The sequence below is a fragment of the Perca fluviatilis genome, chromosome 18 (assembly GCF_010015445.1).
Source record: "Perca fluviatilis chromosome 18, GENO_Pfluv_1.0, whole genome shotgun sequence".
Classification (NCBI taxonomy): Eukaryota; Metazoa; Chordata; class Actinopteri; order Perciformes; family Percidae; genus Perca; species Perca fluviatilis.
The window spans coordinates 13,506,049-13,522,052 of record NC_053129.1 but is presented as its reverse complement, the minus strand read 5'-3'; the positions used below and the strand labels follow the sequence as shown (position 1 = coordinate 13,522,052).

Below are 16,004 nucleotides of genomic sequence, written 5' to 3'. Positions count from 1 at the left end.
GCTAAATGTAAGCTATTTGAAATTGTGCGCTTTGAAGACATACTTGGTACGGTATCTGCTTTAACTCAGCATTGAAACCAGATTAAGGATACATTCATTATCAGGTCCTTATGGCAAAACGGCAGTGCAAGCATTCACATTCAGTTCATACCAATATAACGCAACGATTAGGGCTGCAACTAACGATTATTTTCATCGTCGATTAATCCGTTGATTATTTTCTCGATTAATCGATTAGTTGTTGGATTTATAAAATGTCAAAACATGGTGAAAAATGTGGATCAGTGTTTCCCAAAGCCCAATATGACGTCCTCAAATGTCTTGTTTTGTCCACAACTCAAAGAGATTCAGTTTACTGTCACAGAGGAGAGAAGAAACTAGAAAATATTCACATTTAAGAAGCTGGAATCCGAAAAATCTTACTTAAATCTTAATCGAGAGAGAGAGAGAGAGAGAGAGAGAGAGAGAGAGAGAGAGAGAGAGAGAGAGAGAGAGAGAGAGAGAGAGAGAGAGAGAGAGAGAGAGAGAGAGAGAGAGAGAGAGAGAGAGAGAGAGAGAGAAATATAAAACTGATTAATCAATTATCAAAATGGTTCCCACTTAGAATCCCATGTTCTTGCAAGTTCCATCGGTCCTCCACCAAGAAGGAAGTCAATCTAAGCGGAGTGAACGGCTGTTAAGGGAGAGAGGGAGGCTATGTAGTTGGACCCGAGCCTGTAGTGTCAGTTTTGGCTGGGGAGGCATGCTGCCTGTTCCCTGCTGAGGTTTGGAGCTGAGACAGCAGCTGTCACCGTGTTCTCTGTGCCAGAGAGTGAAACAACACTTTCAGAGATAGCCAAATCACTTAAAGCACCATAGACTACAGCATGTCTATGCCTAAAGGTTAAACCCAAAACTCCTCAAACCTTGTTAAGAGGCTCCTGGGCCACTTTTGAGACAAGGGACTAGCAATATTAGTTGGTAAAACAACCAATTCTAAACAGCTTTACATGTACACAGCCTCAGCAAAATTCCACTCATTCAGCCAGTAGTCTGAAAATCATACTTTCTCTAGAAAACCTGGTCTACGGCTTCCGTGAGACCAACTACTATATTCCTTTGCACCACGACCTCGAGCCAAACAACACCCCCAGAAGCTTTTTTCACCTGGGTCGAACATTGGGAGAGTTAGCGTTGTCAGTGCGTTGTAATTTCTAGACGTCCCTTAGCACTCATCTTACTGCCGGTAGCAGCAGTAGCAGAGAGCAGCAGCCAGCAGGCAAGTGTTTTTTAAAATAAACTTCTGGTGTACTTACAAACTTTCCAATCCATCGTTTTATGAGTACATAACCTATTTGTACTAGTGTAGAAGTTTGGTATCATTTCGGGCATTATTAGTGGGGTAATGTACAAGATACACTCTTGGATCCATTAGAGCCTGCACTAAGCTATTCAGCTGATAACGTTAACTCTCCCAATATTCGACCCAGGTGAAAAAAAGCTTCTGGGGGGGTTGTTTGGCTCGAGGTCGTTGTGCAAAGGACCCTAGGGTGAAATTACTCCGAACAATCACTTTAATTGATATTTTTATTTAAGTGTCATGCCACTAAGTGGCCCATCCCACATGGAAATACATGACACCAATACAACAGTAATTCATTTCACAGCTTCCAGTCCAACGTCCACACACAACATTCTCCACTTTGCACAAACAACAGTGCAACCCATACATTGTCCAACTAGAGCCAAAGACCTCATATACAAAACCACAGACTAGGGGTGCACAATTAATCGCAATTGTATCGAAATCGCAATATGGACTAGTGCAATATCCAAATCACAGAGGGGGCGCAATATTTGTTAATGGCAAAATATATGTCAAACTATTCTGAATTGTACTGTGGTGCTGCAGGGACCTCCCGGCCTACAAATCGTATCCTAAAGACTAAAGAAGTTTGGCACAGACCCTCGCAAAAATAAAAAAAAAAAATAATAATAATAATCAAAAATCACTATAAATCATTTTAATTTCTTTCAATGTTAATACATTTTCAACGAAAATGAGATTATACAAAAACGATCATTCCCTCTAATATCGTGAATCATATCGCAATATCCGTGAAAATAATCGCAATTAGATATTTTCCGTGCAGCACTACAACAGACACAAAAAAAGAAAAACGGGGAATGTCACTTCCAGACAAAGAAGCACCGATACAGTAGAGCTCGTCAGTTACACATGCATCCCATAGAAAATCACCAACAGCAGCAGTCGTGTGGAGTTTGTGTGTCCTCTATATAGGAGAAACTTAAAACCTGCTTGTAATCCATTGCAGTTATGGTATTGTTTATAGTAAAGCTAAAAGACAGTCCATTTGATGCATTCACGTGGTCACAGGAAGCTTCAACATAAGAGACTTGAGAGTTAGATCCAAATAACCAGAATTCAATATTCATTGAACTAGCCTGGCATAGCCAGACTAATTCCCAAATGCATATTAGTCTAGAACCTCTCAGTTCATTTTCGATTTCCAAGGGGTGTTACCAACTGTGCAGACCAAAATGCTCCTGGACGCAATTGAATAGACCTACAACCAATCAGAGCAACGGATAGCGCTGAGCGGCACAAGTTGGGGCCATGCTTGTTCTGTTTTGAAGCAGGTAAAACATGGGGGCCGGGTCACAAACTCTCTCAAATTACAGCTAAACAGCACACAAAAATGTGTTTCTGAAAAGACACGTCTTAAGGTGTAGACACATATAGCCGACGGCTGACCGTTGACAGAAACCCCGTCGATATGATCAGTCGCGTCCCCGAGGTCCAAAAAACTGCCACAGAACAGACCAAAAAGATCATGAGACGAGACGTAATACATCTCTATAACAGCAGGCGGAGCCAATCTGTAATGTTGCACAAGAAATGAAAACCGGCAGCTGATCGGACGAACGCGTCACATGGGTTTGTTTTCTCTGGAAATTCAGAGCCAGACTGTCATGGCGGCCGTTCACAATACGATCTCATATTGTACTAAAATAGCTCACTGAAACATGTTTCTGAAAAGTCTTCATTTCAGCTCAACAAAGGTCAGTTTAAAAGATTTGTCAGATTTTGAGAGACTCTAGTCACCTCATTCTGCTCGTCATTTCCGGGTGAGTCCCGACTGTCCTGCCGCCGACCGAACATGTCAGGTCGGCCAAAATGAATGCCGACAGCCCCCCAGACGGACGACGGCACGGGACACACCGAACAGATTTGAGTCACTGACCTCGCCAGACTGTGTAATTGCCGATAATCGGCCTAGTGTGTCAGCGCCCTTAAACTTGCCCAATATGAGATAGACCGTGATCTTCGGCTGGAAATGTGTTTGAATGGGGGGGGGGGGTGACAGATGTATCTGCCAAAGCATGTGAAAGATGAGCTGGCAGGTTTGTCTGATTTCCAGGTTATCACTGAACAGCAGCCTTATCATAACTAGTAAAGTAACTGCAACATCAACTGGGCAGTCGTCTAGTAGTCTATTTATGCCAAGCATTTATTATTGCCAGTGTGACAGACAGTGGCACAGTGTGTGGTGCGGGCATCACGGTTTGCTTTTAAACATAGCTTTAAAAATGACCAAAGACATGGAGCGAAATAGAGCAAAATCTCACTGGAAGTCTAAGACTGCAAGACCTTGCCTTTGCAGGTGTGTGTCCAAAAACGTGTATGCTAGCCTATGGCCCTATTATAACCAACACATTGACCAACTATGCTACACCAACAAGTGGCATTTGAACACCCAAATTTGGCACAATACACACTTAATGTCTGGTAACAAACCCTTTGCTTGTAAGCATTGGAGTGACAGAGGTATTTATACTCTAGACCAGTTATTCAATGATGAAAGTATGTGGAGTTTTGAAGACCTGAGAGCTAGTTTTGAAGTCTTCTTCTTGTATCTGCGCTTAAGATCAGCCCTAAAATGTTATGGAGTGCCATGGGGAAACAGTCTTGAGGCGCACCCAGTCATTAAATGGTTTGTTGATTTTCCTGTGAGAGGATTAGCATCCAAGATCTATGCTAAATTGATGCAAGTATCCATTGGAGAACTCCCAACAGCAAGGAAATGGGAGCGAGAGCTGAGCCCTGAGGGGAACGCAATTAATTGGGAGACAGTTTGGGACAACATTTTCCATTGTTCCAAGAACCCAAATCACCAGCAGATCCACTTCAACATATGTCATAGGACATATTGGACTCCTTAGAAGAGATACGTCTCTAAAGCCATTCCTACTCCCTATTGCATGTTCTATCAACCTGAACAAACTGGAAGTGCATATGGTCTGGGAGTGTAAACAGGTACATGAGTTTTGGAATAAAACAACATCAATAATATCTGATGCGATAGGATGTCGAATTCCTTCTGACCCGATTGTTCTGTTGCTTAATGACGACTCTAAATTACACCTGAATGGGAGACAGAAGAAAATTTGGCTTGCCGGCTCAACTGCAAGTAAGAAAATGATAGCTCAATGCTGGCTCCCCCCCCCCACTCGCTTTGTATAAAACAGTGGTTGGCGTATTTTCTAGACATTGAGCTCTCTACAGCAAGGATCAACAAAGCCAAATCATCAACCATTGACCTATGGAAAAGCACAGTAGCACAAATATCAGTCCTAACGACCTCAGTGCCACAAGGAATAGAGGAGAGGGACTAGGCAAGGTGTGGTTTCCGTTTGTTTATTTGTTTTGCTCAAGGTTTTTGCTTTTGTTCAATTTGTGTTTGTTCTGTAGGTTAAAAAAAACAAAAACAATCACAATTCCAGGATCTTAAAAATCAATTTGGTTTAACCAGTCAGGATTTTGATAGATTTTTGCAACTTAGACATTACCTAGAGAAAATAACGAGAAAGGAAGAATTGCAACAAATTAATTTGGATATAGTGAAGATATTTCTACTCTGTTACAGGTCAGACCCTGAACGTGGAAACATATCAAAGATATATAAGGTGTTACAAGAGGTAGAGGGGAATGATACTGCATATATATAAAAAGGAGAAATGGGAGAAGGAGAATAACATCGTGATGCAGATGGAAATGTGGGAGGAAATAATTTCACAACAGTGGAGAAGTACATCTGTTCTGTCCTGGAGAGAATTTGGGTGGAAGAGTATAGTTAGGTTTTTTAGAGTTCCAGCTCAAAGGATTTCTCAGGGACCAAGTACATCCTGTTGGAGATCCTGTGGCGAAAATAAGGCAACACATTTTCATGTGTTTTGGGGCTGCCCGGCCATTTCAAAATATTGGAAAGAAATTAAATTGACCATGGAGAAAATCATGAAAATAGTAATTCCATAAGAGTTTGTGACTTTATGTCTGGGATTAAGACAGGACACTGTGAAGGAGTCTGAAAACAAATATATGTATAATATCCTATTACTAGCGAGTAAGAAAGCAATCACAAGGAAATGGTTGGTAAAAGATTCTCCTACAATCGAGGACTGGATCAAAGTGGTTCAGGATATTTTTATAATGGAGAAGCTAACATTCATTCTCAGGCTTGAACAAGAGAAGTTTGAGACCTACTGGAAAACCTGGATAAACTTTATAACAACTTTAAGGCAAGATTCTGGGTAATGTGTTAAATCCCCCTAGTTTTTGACTCTACTCATCTGGTTCAGTTTTTGTTCTTGGTTTCAGCAAATAAAGATGTATACAGCAAACTATCTTACTTAATCTATAATTATTACCATTTGTGTTGTTGATTTGCCATCGCAGTTATTGTCTCCCCACTATAGGATATTATTTGCAGGAAAAGTTTATGAATGAGGAAAGGTACATATGGAGCAGACAAATCTAGTCTATTTTACTTACTGCTGTATATTTACCTATTTTATTTATTCTATTTTTATCCTTGTAGTTATCACTACCACTTCTTATTTTTTGGAACCTTAAATTCCATACCAGTCCAGAACCGGTATAGAGGTACTGTGATGTGAGAGTGTGTTGGTGCTTTTGTAATGATGTGAATTTTTCCTTTCTTGATCAATGGCATGTATACAGACTTAAGAGCAACATGTATAACTTAATTGTCTATAAAAAAAGACAAAGACTGGGTCTTCTTATCTAACTGTATAAAAGTTAAGAAAAGAACTGATTAACAAGTGTAATGATGCAATCCTACTACAAACTAGCAGCGCAAGACACTCAAATGGGGGGAAGAACACAAAGAAGAAAGCCAACATAGCCTCAGGACAGTCTTGATATCCTCATGCTGGGCTCTACATTTACTTGAGCACCCCATTTGTCCCATCATGAGCTTTCCAATTTTCCAGGCTGCCTGGCTATGTGTTCATGGACCAAAAAAAATAAAAGTAATTTGATGAAAAAAGTAATTGCCAATCCTACATTGTTTCCGTCAGTCATCTTGTATATAATGAAAGTATTCTACCATGTGACACTGCGGCTGAATGGTGTGCGATTACGTCCATTTTCATACTTAACACAGCATGTTCATCAACAAGTAAGTTAAGTGAAGTAAAAAGCCTCAAAGAATGTAAAGAATTACAGGGAACTATCAATCACACAATATACAAAGAAACGGGGAATGGTGAGCAAAAAAGATAGAAAGATGCAAAGTGGCAACTACAACTACTGAGGTTAAAAAAAGAGCTCAAAGGGTGTTAACAGCCCAGGAGCCTCAGTTCTAATGAGTCAACTACAAAGAAAGAATCATCCCGAGAGCCTCGCTCCCCTTGGACCATAGCCAGGGTTGAGGTCTTGCCAAAACAGCAGCCACACACACACAGACAAAAACCCTGCACAATCTGCACAGGCATGTTGATATGGTGCATGTCCTGAGGTGAAGACATGGGGCTGCAAACCTAATTAAAGCCCTTTTATTGTCTGACTAGAGAGGACCCTCCTTATATTTCTCATATCTTTTTTTCCCCACCTCCAATTTTCTCTATTTCCCCTTACTCTAACACACCCTTACTTACAGTCTAACCCACCACGGGTGGTCTGACTCTGTTTTGGCTTTCAGAAAGAGAATAATAAATCCAAGAGGAAGGTTGAAGGAGCAGGGGTGGGGATACCCATGGCGAAAAGTGGGCAGTGGGATAAATGAAAAGAAAAGGGAGATCGAGCCAAAGTAGATTAAAAACTCTGTGGGAGCAGATGCCCTTAAATGTGACACCCTCTGTGTCTGCACTAGCGTTCCTGAGTATGAGAGAAAGAAAAAGAAACCTTGTGAATCATGCTTTAGCCTCCAATGCCATATAAAAAAAAATTAAAAAACACTCTCCTCTGTCACATAATGGAAGCAAATTCCATCAACGGCAATATTGTAATCACAAAAAAGAAAACAGGAGGCAGGCCTCCAGGTAAATGGGAAAATGTCAGCTCAGTTCCTACCTCGTCCGACAGCTGGGAGTAGTGGGTCTCAGCAGTGGCGAGGATAAGGACAGGGCTGAAAGAGGGCACATCGTGCAGCAGGGTGAGGAAGGTGCTCTTCACAGTGTCACTCACTATCTCCCACCACTCTGAGATATGTGGCATGAACACCACACTGGGCACGCTCCGGCGGGCCTCGCGGAAAACCTGCAACCACACAGTTAGGTCAAGCACACATTGCTTGAATCCGAATGGGGAAAAAAAGGAAAAGTTATTGTACAAAACATTAAACCATAAAGCCAGTAAGTTGCTTACCCTCTCCAGATTTAAACCACCTGAGCAACAGATGGCCTCGTGTGGATCTGCATGTGTATGAATGTGTGTGTGTGTGTGTGTGTGTGTGTGTGTGTGTGTGTGTGTGTGTGTGTGTGTGTGTGTGTGTTAAGAGGGCTGCAACAACTTGGGATGGCCAAAAAGAGGGTTAAACAGCTTGCAAAGTACTGTGCCATATCTGCTATTATTGGCAGCCGCCACATATGGCGGAGACGTTGCTACTTATACCCTTAAGAACTGAGTATTGTGCTTGTTAAGGGATACTATGAAGACCTGCTGCATGCCACTCGTCCATGAGTTTGCGTATGTATTGTACTGCATCCGTAATATTTGTGTCCCTGTACCATTTTCTTCATGTGGACATAAATGAGGGTTAAAATGTGCGCTACCTGAGCACAGGACTCCTCTGGCGTCTTAGCGCTGACGGAGTAGAGAGTGGGCAAATCCAGGAGGTGCACTGGCAGCTTGTCCAGGTGGTGCAGCAAGGCAGGGGCCAAGTGGGAACTCTGTCCTGAGCCCGGGGGCCCGGTCAGCAACAGACGAGGCCGGTAGGCTGTCGGCTGTTGGAGGGCAGAGCTAGACACAGAAGGAGTTCATAGTAAGCGTAGTATCTCTCACCTTTTGATCACTGACCGGCAGTCATACGGTCATTGAAACAGGATTGCCACAGCAGAGGCCGTATCATATGCAGGTTAGTTTTGTTCATTTGCTTCAGTAAGATAATGTTGAAGCGTAAAGCTACAGTTGATTCCAACTCAACAACCCTGAAAGGTGCTTCACTGTCAATGCATTTTTAATGGAAAAGGCAGTGTACTGTAGGCCTTTTCTGCGAAACCACTTCAGTACATGTTGACAGTAGCAACATTCTTTTTTCTGTCAGCTTGAACCATTTCAAGGACAACATGACTGACCAAAATGAGAGCAATCAGAATACAATAAAGAACAACAATGAACTCTTTGAACTTGATTGAAGGCAACCTTAGGCTCAAGTGATGCAGTTTAACGGAAAGAAGAAAAAAAAAAAAAAAAGAGAATGAGCCACAACAGTTAAGTGGTTAGATAAAGAGTCAGAGAAGCTTGTTACAGTTTGGGCGAGTCTCTAACTTCACCTTATTATGTAGGAGCCTTCCTGTGTCATAGGGACATACACAGAGCCACAGCATGGGGTCTGCATGCTGCAGCACAGTGTGGTTTGTAAGGTCTATACACAACACCTGTACTTCTGTGTGTTTTGCAAGTATTAGATGAGCCAAAAAAAGATGTGAGTCTCTGTTCTCATCCGATTCTAGGGTTATATAATCGGATATGTGGCATCTACAGTACCCATGTATTGGAAATCTTGGAGATTTCTGTGAGCTTCCATTGTGGCATAGGTGTTTGATGACACAATTTGATAACCAAACCCTGGCTTTAGGAGCCCTCTGATTAAGGCAGAGATCATATTGGCATTAAGTGCAGTAAGTTTGGTGCCCATCCAAAAAAGCCTGTCTATATCTATACAGCTACACATTTGCCTTGAGGTTTTTTTCCTTTCGTATGCCCACCACTATAGTAGAAAAAAAGGTTTGAGCCTTCTGTTGGACCTAAAAACTAGAGGCTTGTAACAGCTTAATAGGTTCATCAATAAATTATTCAAGTAAACGAAAAGTCATCCCGTTCATTCACCTCTCTCCATTTCTGAATGAAAAACACTAACTGCGAGTCTGCTTTCAGAATTGTCTTATCACTTTCATCCCCTCCTCTGATCTAGCTCGTTTGTCTCCACAGCTGAGCATTTTGTACAAGTGCTGCCTGTGGAGCCGGTATTTGTTGTCCGTTCCTCTTATTATACAGTCCAACTTTCTTGTTCTTGTATGGAAAATAATGAGTTATATTTTAATTAAGAGGTTTTCTTCTACTAGAAAGAAAACTGTTATTCTAAGCACACTAGATATATTAGATAACACTATGAAAACCAGTAAAAAAAAAAAAATATAGAGACTTACTTAAAATATATGTTCTGTGTATGCTTGGTATCTTGGCTTTTTGTCTTCAAAATTCTAGACCTGACAGAAAATCTATTACGAATATTAATTTTTAATCTCATATAATCATAAAAATATGTTCCTGCGTTTGTTTTTAGTAGTATACATTAGATACCAATGTCTCAGCACTTAAACTAAATGCACTTTTTTTTTTACACTTGGCAACTTTATCACTTGGTGTTTTTTTTTTACTTATGGACTCACGAGGAGAAATGGAGGAAGGGTCTGTGCGTTGCAGAAGAGGGGTGCTGACTCTTTGGGCATGCAGCAGGCTGGACTTCATAGATGGAAGCAGAGCGTTCTTCATTGTCATCATCACTGTACACGTCCTCTTCAAGCGGTTGATTGTCGGAGCCTAGCACAGAGAAAAACACTGCTTATACAGCCATGCATAATAAGTAGCAACTCACTTTAGGACAATTATTTAGGACAGCAGTGGCAAATGCACTTAAAAGTTTGTTTCTAGAAAGTTGAATCCTCAAAGCAGCCCTATCACTGACATTAATGCGGTCATTTCACAGAAAAAGTGAGAATAGAATAAGAGAGCTGGCTTATTAGGCGAGATGTAATGGGCATTTAAAGCAATACAGCACTCTGGGAAACTCATGTCGTTATTGGGTGCAACTCCCATAAGCAATCTCCCACTGGTCAAGTGCTGCATTGTGGCTAATCTGCTGTAAACACTTTTGGTGACTGGAGAGGGAGTGGAGTTATTGAAGTGCAAGCAGAATGACTGGTTATCCAATCTCTGCGCTATCACCTCTGCATTCTCAGGGGGAATGTTTCATCACACACTCAGTGTGTATGCTTGGTGTGTGTGAGGGTTATACAAAGCACTTTGGTAATGAGGTGGGGGTGGGAAGAGAAGCAAACGATCAAATACTACAAAGAACCAAGAGGGAAAGCACACTAACAAGGGAGACAGGTGGCAAGGGAGAAGAGAGCAAGAGTCAAAGTGGGAGACGCAACAACAAGGAGTAGGAAAGTGAAAACAAATGAAACCATGGGCACCTTGGTCCCAGAGCCCTACCGCGTGTGTTGTCCCTGTCAGTACACTGAGCGTGGGGGAAGACTCGGAGCAGAGCTTTCAGCAACAAGGAGAAAGAGCTGGCCAGCAGGGGCCTGAGGGTGGGGGACAGGGCACGGCCAGGGGGAGCCAGGGCCCTCTGGGAAGCAGGGACGATTGTCCTCATGGCCTTGCTGAAGTCGCCGGGCCCCAGGACGATGGAGCCGACATCCAGCTTCAGTTTGACGCTGCTGCCATAGATCTGGGGGTAGCGGCGGCGCAACGCCGCCAAGGCTGTCTCTGTGCAAAGTGCTTTGATGTCAGCACCGCAGTAGCCTGGGAGCAAGCCAGAAACACAAAAAGGAGAGTTATTCATTTGTTTGCCCACTTTTTAGGCTGTGTCAAGGTTGTTTATGAATGGCACAGGGAACGTGAATGTCCGCGGGATTAAAATCAAGACAAATTCTCAAAAATGCTATGTCGATACTATGTTCTATGTGCTTTACAGGTCCACATTAGCCAGTGACAATTTGAACTGATACTTATATAGCAAATATGACAGGCATTTTGAATCCACAGGTGTCACTCTTACCGACACATTTTTCTGCAAGTTCATCTACAAATGGCTCAGCCAATTTGGGATTCCAGTCCCGTGTGTGAATCTCCAAGATGTGCTTTCTGGCCTTTGGGTGGACAACAGGAAAAGAGACACAAAGAAAGACGGAAAACGCAGAGTCAATAGATGACGGGGCACAAGTCCTGTTTAGCCTAACAAGAACAACAATGTATTTGAGGTGTGATTTAAATACCGTAGTAGGTTGCATAAGACAGGATCAAAGACACAGAAGGCACGTCAAAAATACTGAGAAAAATCACATTAGAAATATAATTAAAACCATGTTGTACTCACCTTTACTCTATCTAGATGTGACAACAGCAAGAGAAAGATCAAAAAGGAATCAAGTGCATAAGTGAGCACAACAGAAGGGCTTGCAATACACCCCTTATTTCATCGTCTCCACAGGACTCGGCTTTGATGAGCCGACATTAAGAACAAAGTGGTCTTTGTCGTGAGTCAAGAGCAACATGATTTTCGTCATCTTTCATCACATCTCCCTTTCTATTTAAAAAGACACATCTGAGACAGATTTCACGCAGGTTTCCATCTTGCGCAATACCAGGAGGGAGCTGAACTTGAAATGTGTAGAGAGGATCGCTACGTGTATTTGCACAAGAGCAAGGTTTTTCATCAGCCGGCTCACCAACGGCCTGCAGATTACCAAAGATCCCACTGTGTGGACAAACTACGCAAGGCGACCCACATTAGACAGGCTCGATGGAGAGGAGTCGCCTACACTGAGCCATTTATCAGATTGTACTGTCACCTTACACTTTTTTTGTGCCTAGCGAAGAAAGGGGAAGGGAGGTCTCCCCTGAGTGCAAGATTAAAGCAATCAGATCTGCAGAGCAATAATTCTTTTAAAATTGATTTTTAATTCTCCATAAACCAAATGAGCATCTGCTTTGCCACTTGCTTGTTGTAACAAAACATCCAACAGTGAGGAAAAAAACTGTTTGAGGAGACTCTTAATAGCCAGGGGGCTGCATGTACTAATTTCGTCGCACGACTCTTATGAGTAAAATGCCAATTACTTCTGCATTAAATTGTGTCTCCAGCTGCGTGTGCCTATGGGTACAGCATTGTATGTACAGTCAAGTGCTCCGTATACAGAAAAATCGCATTCTGTCATCTCCCCAGTTGGCCAGGAGATACAGATTCAGTGGTGCAACAATATCGTAAGTAATACTGCCACTGTACATCTTGGACTTCTACGTGTGATAGGCAATGTTTTACACATACTAATGAAAAGATCATGCATCATCCTGCAATGAAAAACATATCTGCTGAAAATCCCTGTACAGTGGGGAAAGAAATGTGTGGTTGTGTCAATCGACATGTGTCACTCTGTCTCACCTTCTTGTCGGGCAGGTTGAACAGAAACTCCCGGTCAAAGCGTCCAGGCCTCCTGAGTGCTGGGTCGATAGAGTCAAGTCTGTTTGTAGCACCAATGACCACTATCTCCCCACGACTGTCCAAGCCGTCCATCAAGGCCAGCAGAGTGGACACAATAGAACTGGACAGAGGGAAGGAGGTGGGGAGACAGAATGTAAGTATACATGCAGACGTTAAGAGCCCAAATACTTATTGAGATTGCGAAAATATGACAAGACTCATGAGCCAGTACGGACCAAATAAACAAGACATTGTTTCTGCAAAGAGAACACAGACGGGGTCTATAAAAACACACATATTGAACAAAAACGCGTGGGGCAAAAATATCAACTGGTCTATTTCTGTGTTGAGTAGAGCTCCATGTATGCATTTACCCAGCATGGCAGATAGAGCAGAACATCTATAAACTCAAGTTCTGAATAAACTTTGGTCCAGAGTTACATTTCACAGTAACAAATATTCCATTTTCTGGATGGCAACCATTTCCACAAAGATCAACTGCAAGCTGTGTTTGTATGATGGGACTCGTCCTCGCCTGCAGTTCATATTGAAATGGGCTAAATCGGAAATTAAATTGTTATGATTTCCAATTTCCATTGCTATGGCTACTCAACACCAAATAATCAAACTCTGATGCACCCAAATCCTGCCAAAATCAAAGCTGCAGTGCCAGTAAGTCTCAACCTGCAGTTTAAGAAAAACTGCACCACCTATTGGCAAGGAGAGTAACGGCAGCAGCAGTTTAGACCTGCAGATGCCAATGTTGCAACTGTGACACTTTGACCACTGCATGTCACATCTTTTGGGTACAGATAAGGTTTTTTTTATTTTTTATTTTTTTTTAAATTAGCCTTACCTGTGTATCTGGTCTTGCCTGCTGGAGCGAACAGGAGCCAAACCATCAATCTCATCAAAGAAAATGATGGATGGCCTCATCAGGTAAGCCTGATCAAAAGTAGGAAAAAATGTGTAAGAAGAGAAACGTGCCTCTCGTTGAAAAAACAAGCAAAAAAAAACAACAACATTAAAAGCGGGCTGGGTTCAGTTTACTTAAATAGTACATTTCCTCCAAAAAAGCGAAAAGCAACGTGACAATATTAAGTTGCAACAGGTGAACTGAAAATATTCTCCCAGCAGCCACCAGTTTCCTGTTTACATCCTGAAGTCAATTCAGGTCAAGCGACTGAAGCTGTGGTTACAACCGGCGTGCTGCCTCTGTGTCTCACCTGGTCAAAGAGCAGGCGTAGCTGGCGTTCTGATTCGCCGACCCACTTGCTGAGGCAGTCGGCTCCTTTCCTCATGAAGAAGGAAACTTTTCTGTCTCCCTGGCTACACTCGTTGGCAAGCGCCCGTGCTACCAGGGTCTTTCCTGTCCCCGGGGGGCCGTAGAACAAACACCCTCTAAAAAAGGGAAGGCAGAGGAAATGGAAACTGTGTTTATTTGATAATAGCAAAAAGGAAGCCACTTTATCACCTTGCATCTGTGTAGGTAAAACGACTCATGAAAGCGGACAGCGTGTATGGAATCAGATTTTAATCTAGTCGGTTTTTACATCAGCCTTGTCCGAAAATACAACAAAGTTCCAAACAAAAACAAACAAAAAAAGGCGAGCTTTCTGAAATAAACACGCATATCCACATCTTAGTTCTTCTCACCTGGGAGGCTGAATCTTAAACTTCTCAAAGATCTCAGGATAAAGCAGTGGGAACACGACCATCTCCTTTAGTGACTGAATGTGATTACTGAGGCCACCCACATTGTCAAATTTCACCTGAGGAGAAAACACACATTTGAAAACGGAAGCTCTCCATTCATGGAGTAAATTGGCTCATAAAAACTTGGGACACTTTCAAATTTGGACTAAAACTATATGCTGCTTTACAGCTTTTTTGGCATTTATTCACGTTTCCACTCACTGAGCTATCAAGGTTCATGGGATCCACATCAGCCAAGCTGGCACCCACTTTCACCCGATCACGCAGCACCCCACTAGCCAGGTCTTCTGACGCCAGGTTCATGGGCAAACATCTGTGGGAGGGGGGAAAAAAATAGCATTGACATGTATGTTAGCAGTCCTAGTTCTTAATTATTTTATATCAGAAAAGTGTTTTCGATCAAAGCAAAAGTAAAACAATGGGAAGATGGAAAAAAACAATAATAAAAAAAAAAACAAGGTAGAAGAAAGAAAGCAGCTGTCATCACCTGTTCCTGGCCCGGGTCATGCTTTTGCTTTTCCTCCGCTCAAAACGCTCTTCATCAGAAGACGAGGTGGTGTCACTGCTGTGAATGGCATGTTTCTTCACTCTGGAGAAGTGTGACAATCTACATTCAGTTTTACACCATTACACAGGAATATTCCTGAATCAGCGGAGGCCAATGGGAGTGTAAAAACATTTTTATAACCACAGCTCAGTTCATTCGTCAGGGTGGTGAAAATGCTGCTTAGGAGTCACACACTGTAACGCATTCAGCATCAGATTTGACACAAATTTCCACCAACCTTATATGGCTTCTTCTTGCTGGGGATCTGTGCGTGTCAAAAAGTGAGGGGTTGCTCTGTTTTCTATTCACAGGCTCTGAGAAAGCAAACACAAAGCGACCAGTTGTCACACACCAAACCTCTTAACAGTTTCAAACATGATTACACCAAGAGGAAATCATTAAATAAATGGACAATGTTCCTAACACAGCAAGAAGAAAACATATATATGACGGTTTGATCAGCAATTACCAATAGGTGGTGCCTCATATCTCTGCACCGTCTTCCGCTGCCTCAGATTGTACGGCCTGTCATTTTCCTCTCCCGCCTCTTCTGCTTCATCCCCTTCGTCGTCTTCATCCTCTGCATCCTCCTCTTCCTCACCGTGAGAATCTGAAAGTCAGAAATGTCCTTTTGAAAACTTCAGATACTACCAAATTTTTGAGCTTTTAAAAAGATTCCCCCAAAGTACACTGCGCAATGTAGACTGTAGATTTTTTTTTAATTCATCGTTTTGATGAATTAAGCTGAGGTGGTTCATTAACTTTTCATGATCTCGCTCTCGCTCCACTGATTCGTAAGTACAACATTAGCAGGAACTGACCTTCCGTCCCTTCCTCCTCTTCATCCTCCTGCTCCGTCTTGCTCATGACTTTGTGGTGTGTGGGCATGCTGAAAGTGCCCCTGCGCATGGATTTTCTGCGCTTCACCCGAGAATACATGTCCATGTTTTCCTAAAAAAAAACAGGGCCACTTATATAATTAAAATATATATAATTAATATATATTGTTT

General features: G+C 42.3%; 1 protein-coding gene across 1 annotated transcript in view; it reads right to left on the bottom strand.

Annotated features, from left to right (window-relative positions):
• Positions 1 to 16,004, bottom strand: part of atad2b (ATPase family AAA domain containing 2B) — a 74,773-nt gene that overhangs the window by 55,364 nt on the left and 3,405 nt on the right. Inside the window, 14 exon segments of the mRNA XM_039780953.1 lie at positions 7,376 to 7,561; positions 8,077 to 8,263; positions 9,916 to 10,066; positions 10,742 to 11,053; positions 11,310 to 11,400; positions 12,693 to 12,852; positions 13,588 to 13,676; positions 13,958 to 14,132; positions 14,388 to 14,503; positions 14,649 to 14,760; positions 14,935 to 15,036; positions 15,233 to 15,308; positions 15,464 to 15,604; positions 15,816 to 15,945. Coding sequence (XP_039636887.1) covers positions 7,376 to 7,561; positions 8,077 to 8,263; positions 9,916 to 10,066; positions 10,742 to 11,053; positions 11,310 to 11,400; positions 12,693 to 12,852; positions 13,588 to 13,676; positions 13,958 to 14,132; positions 14,388 to 14,503; positions 14,649 to 14,760; positions 14,935 to 15,036; positions 15,233 to 15,308; positions 15,464 to 15,604; positions 15,816 to 15,945 — 2,028 coding nt within the window.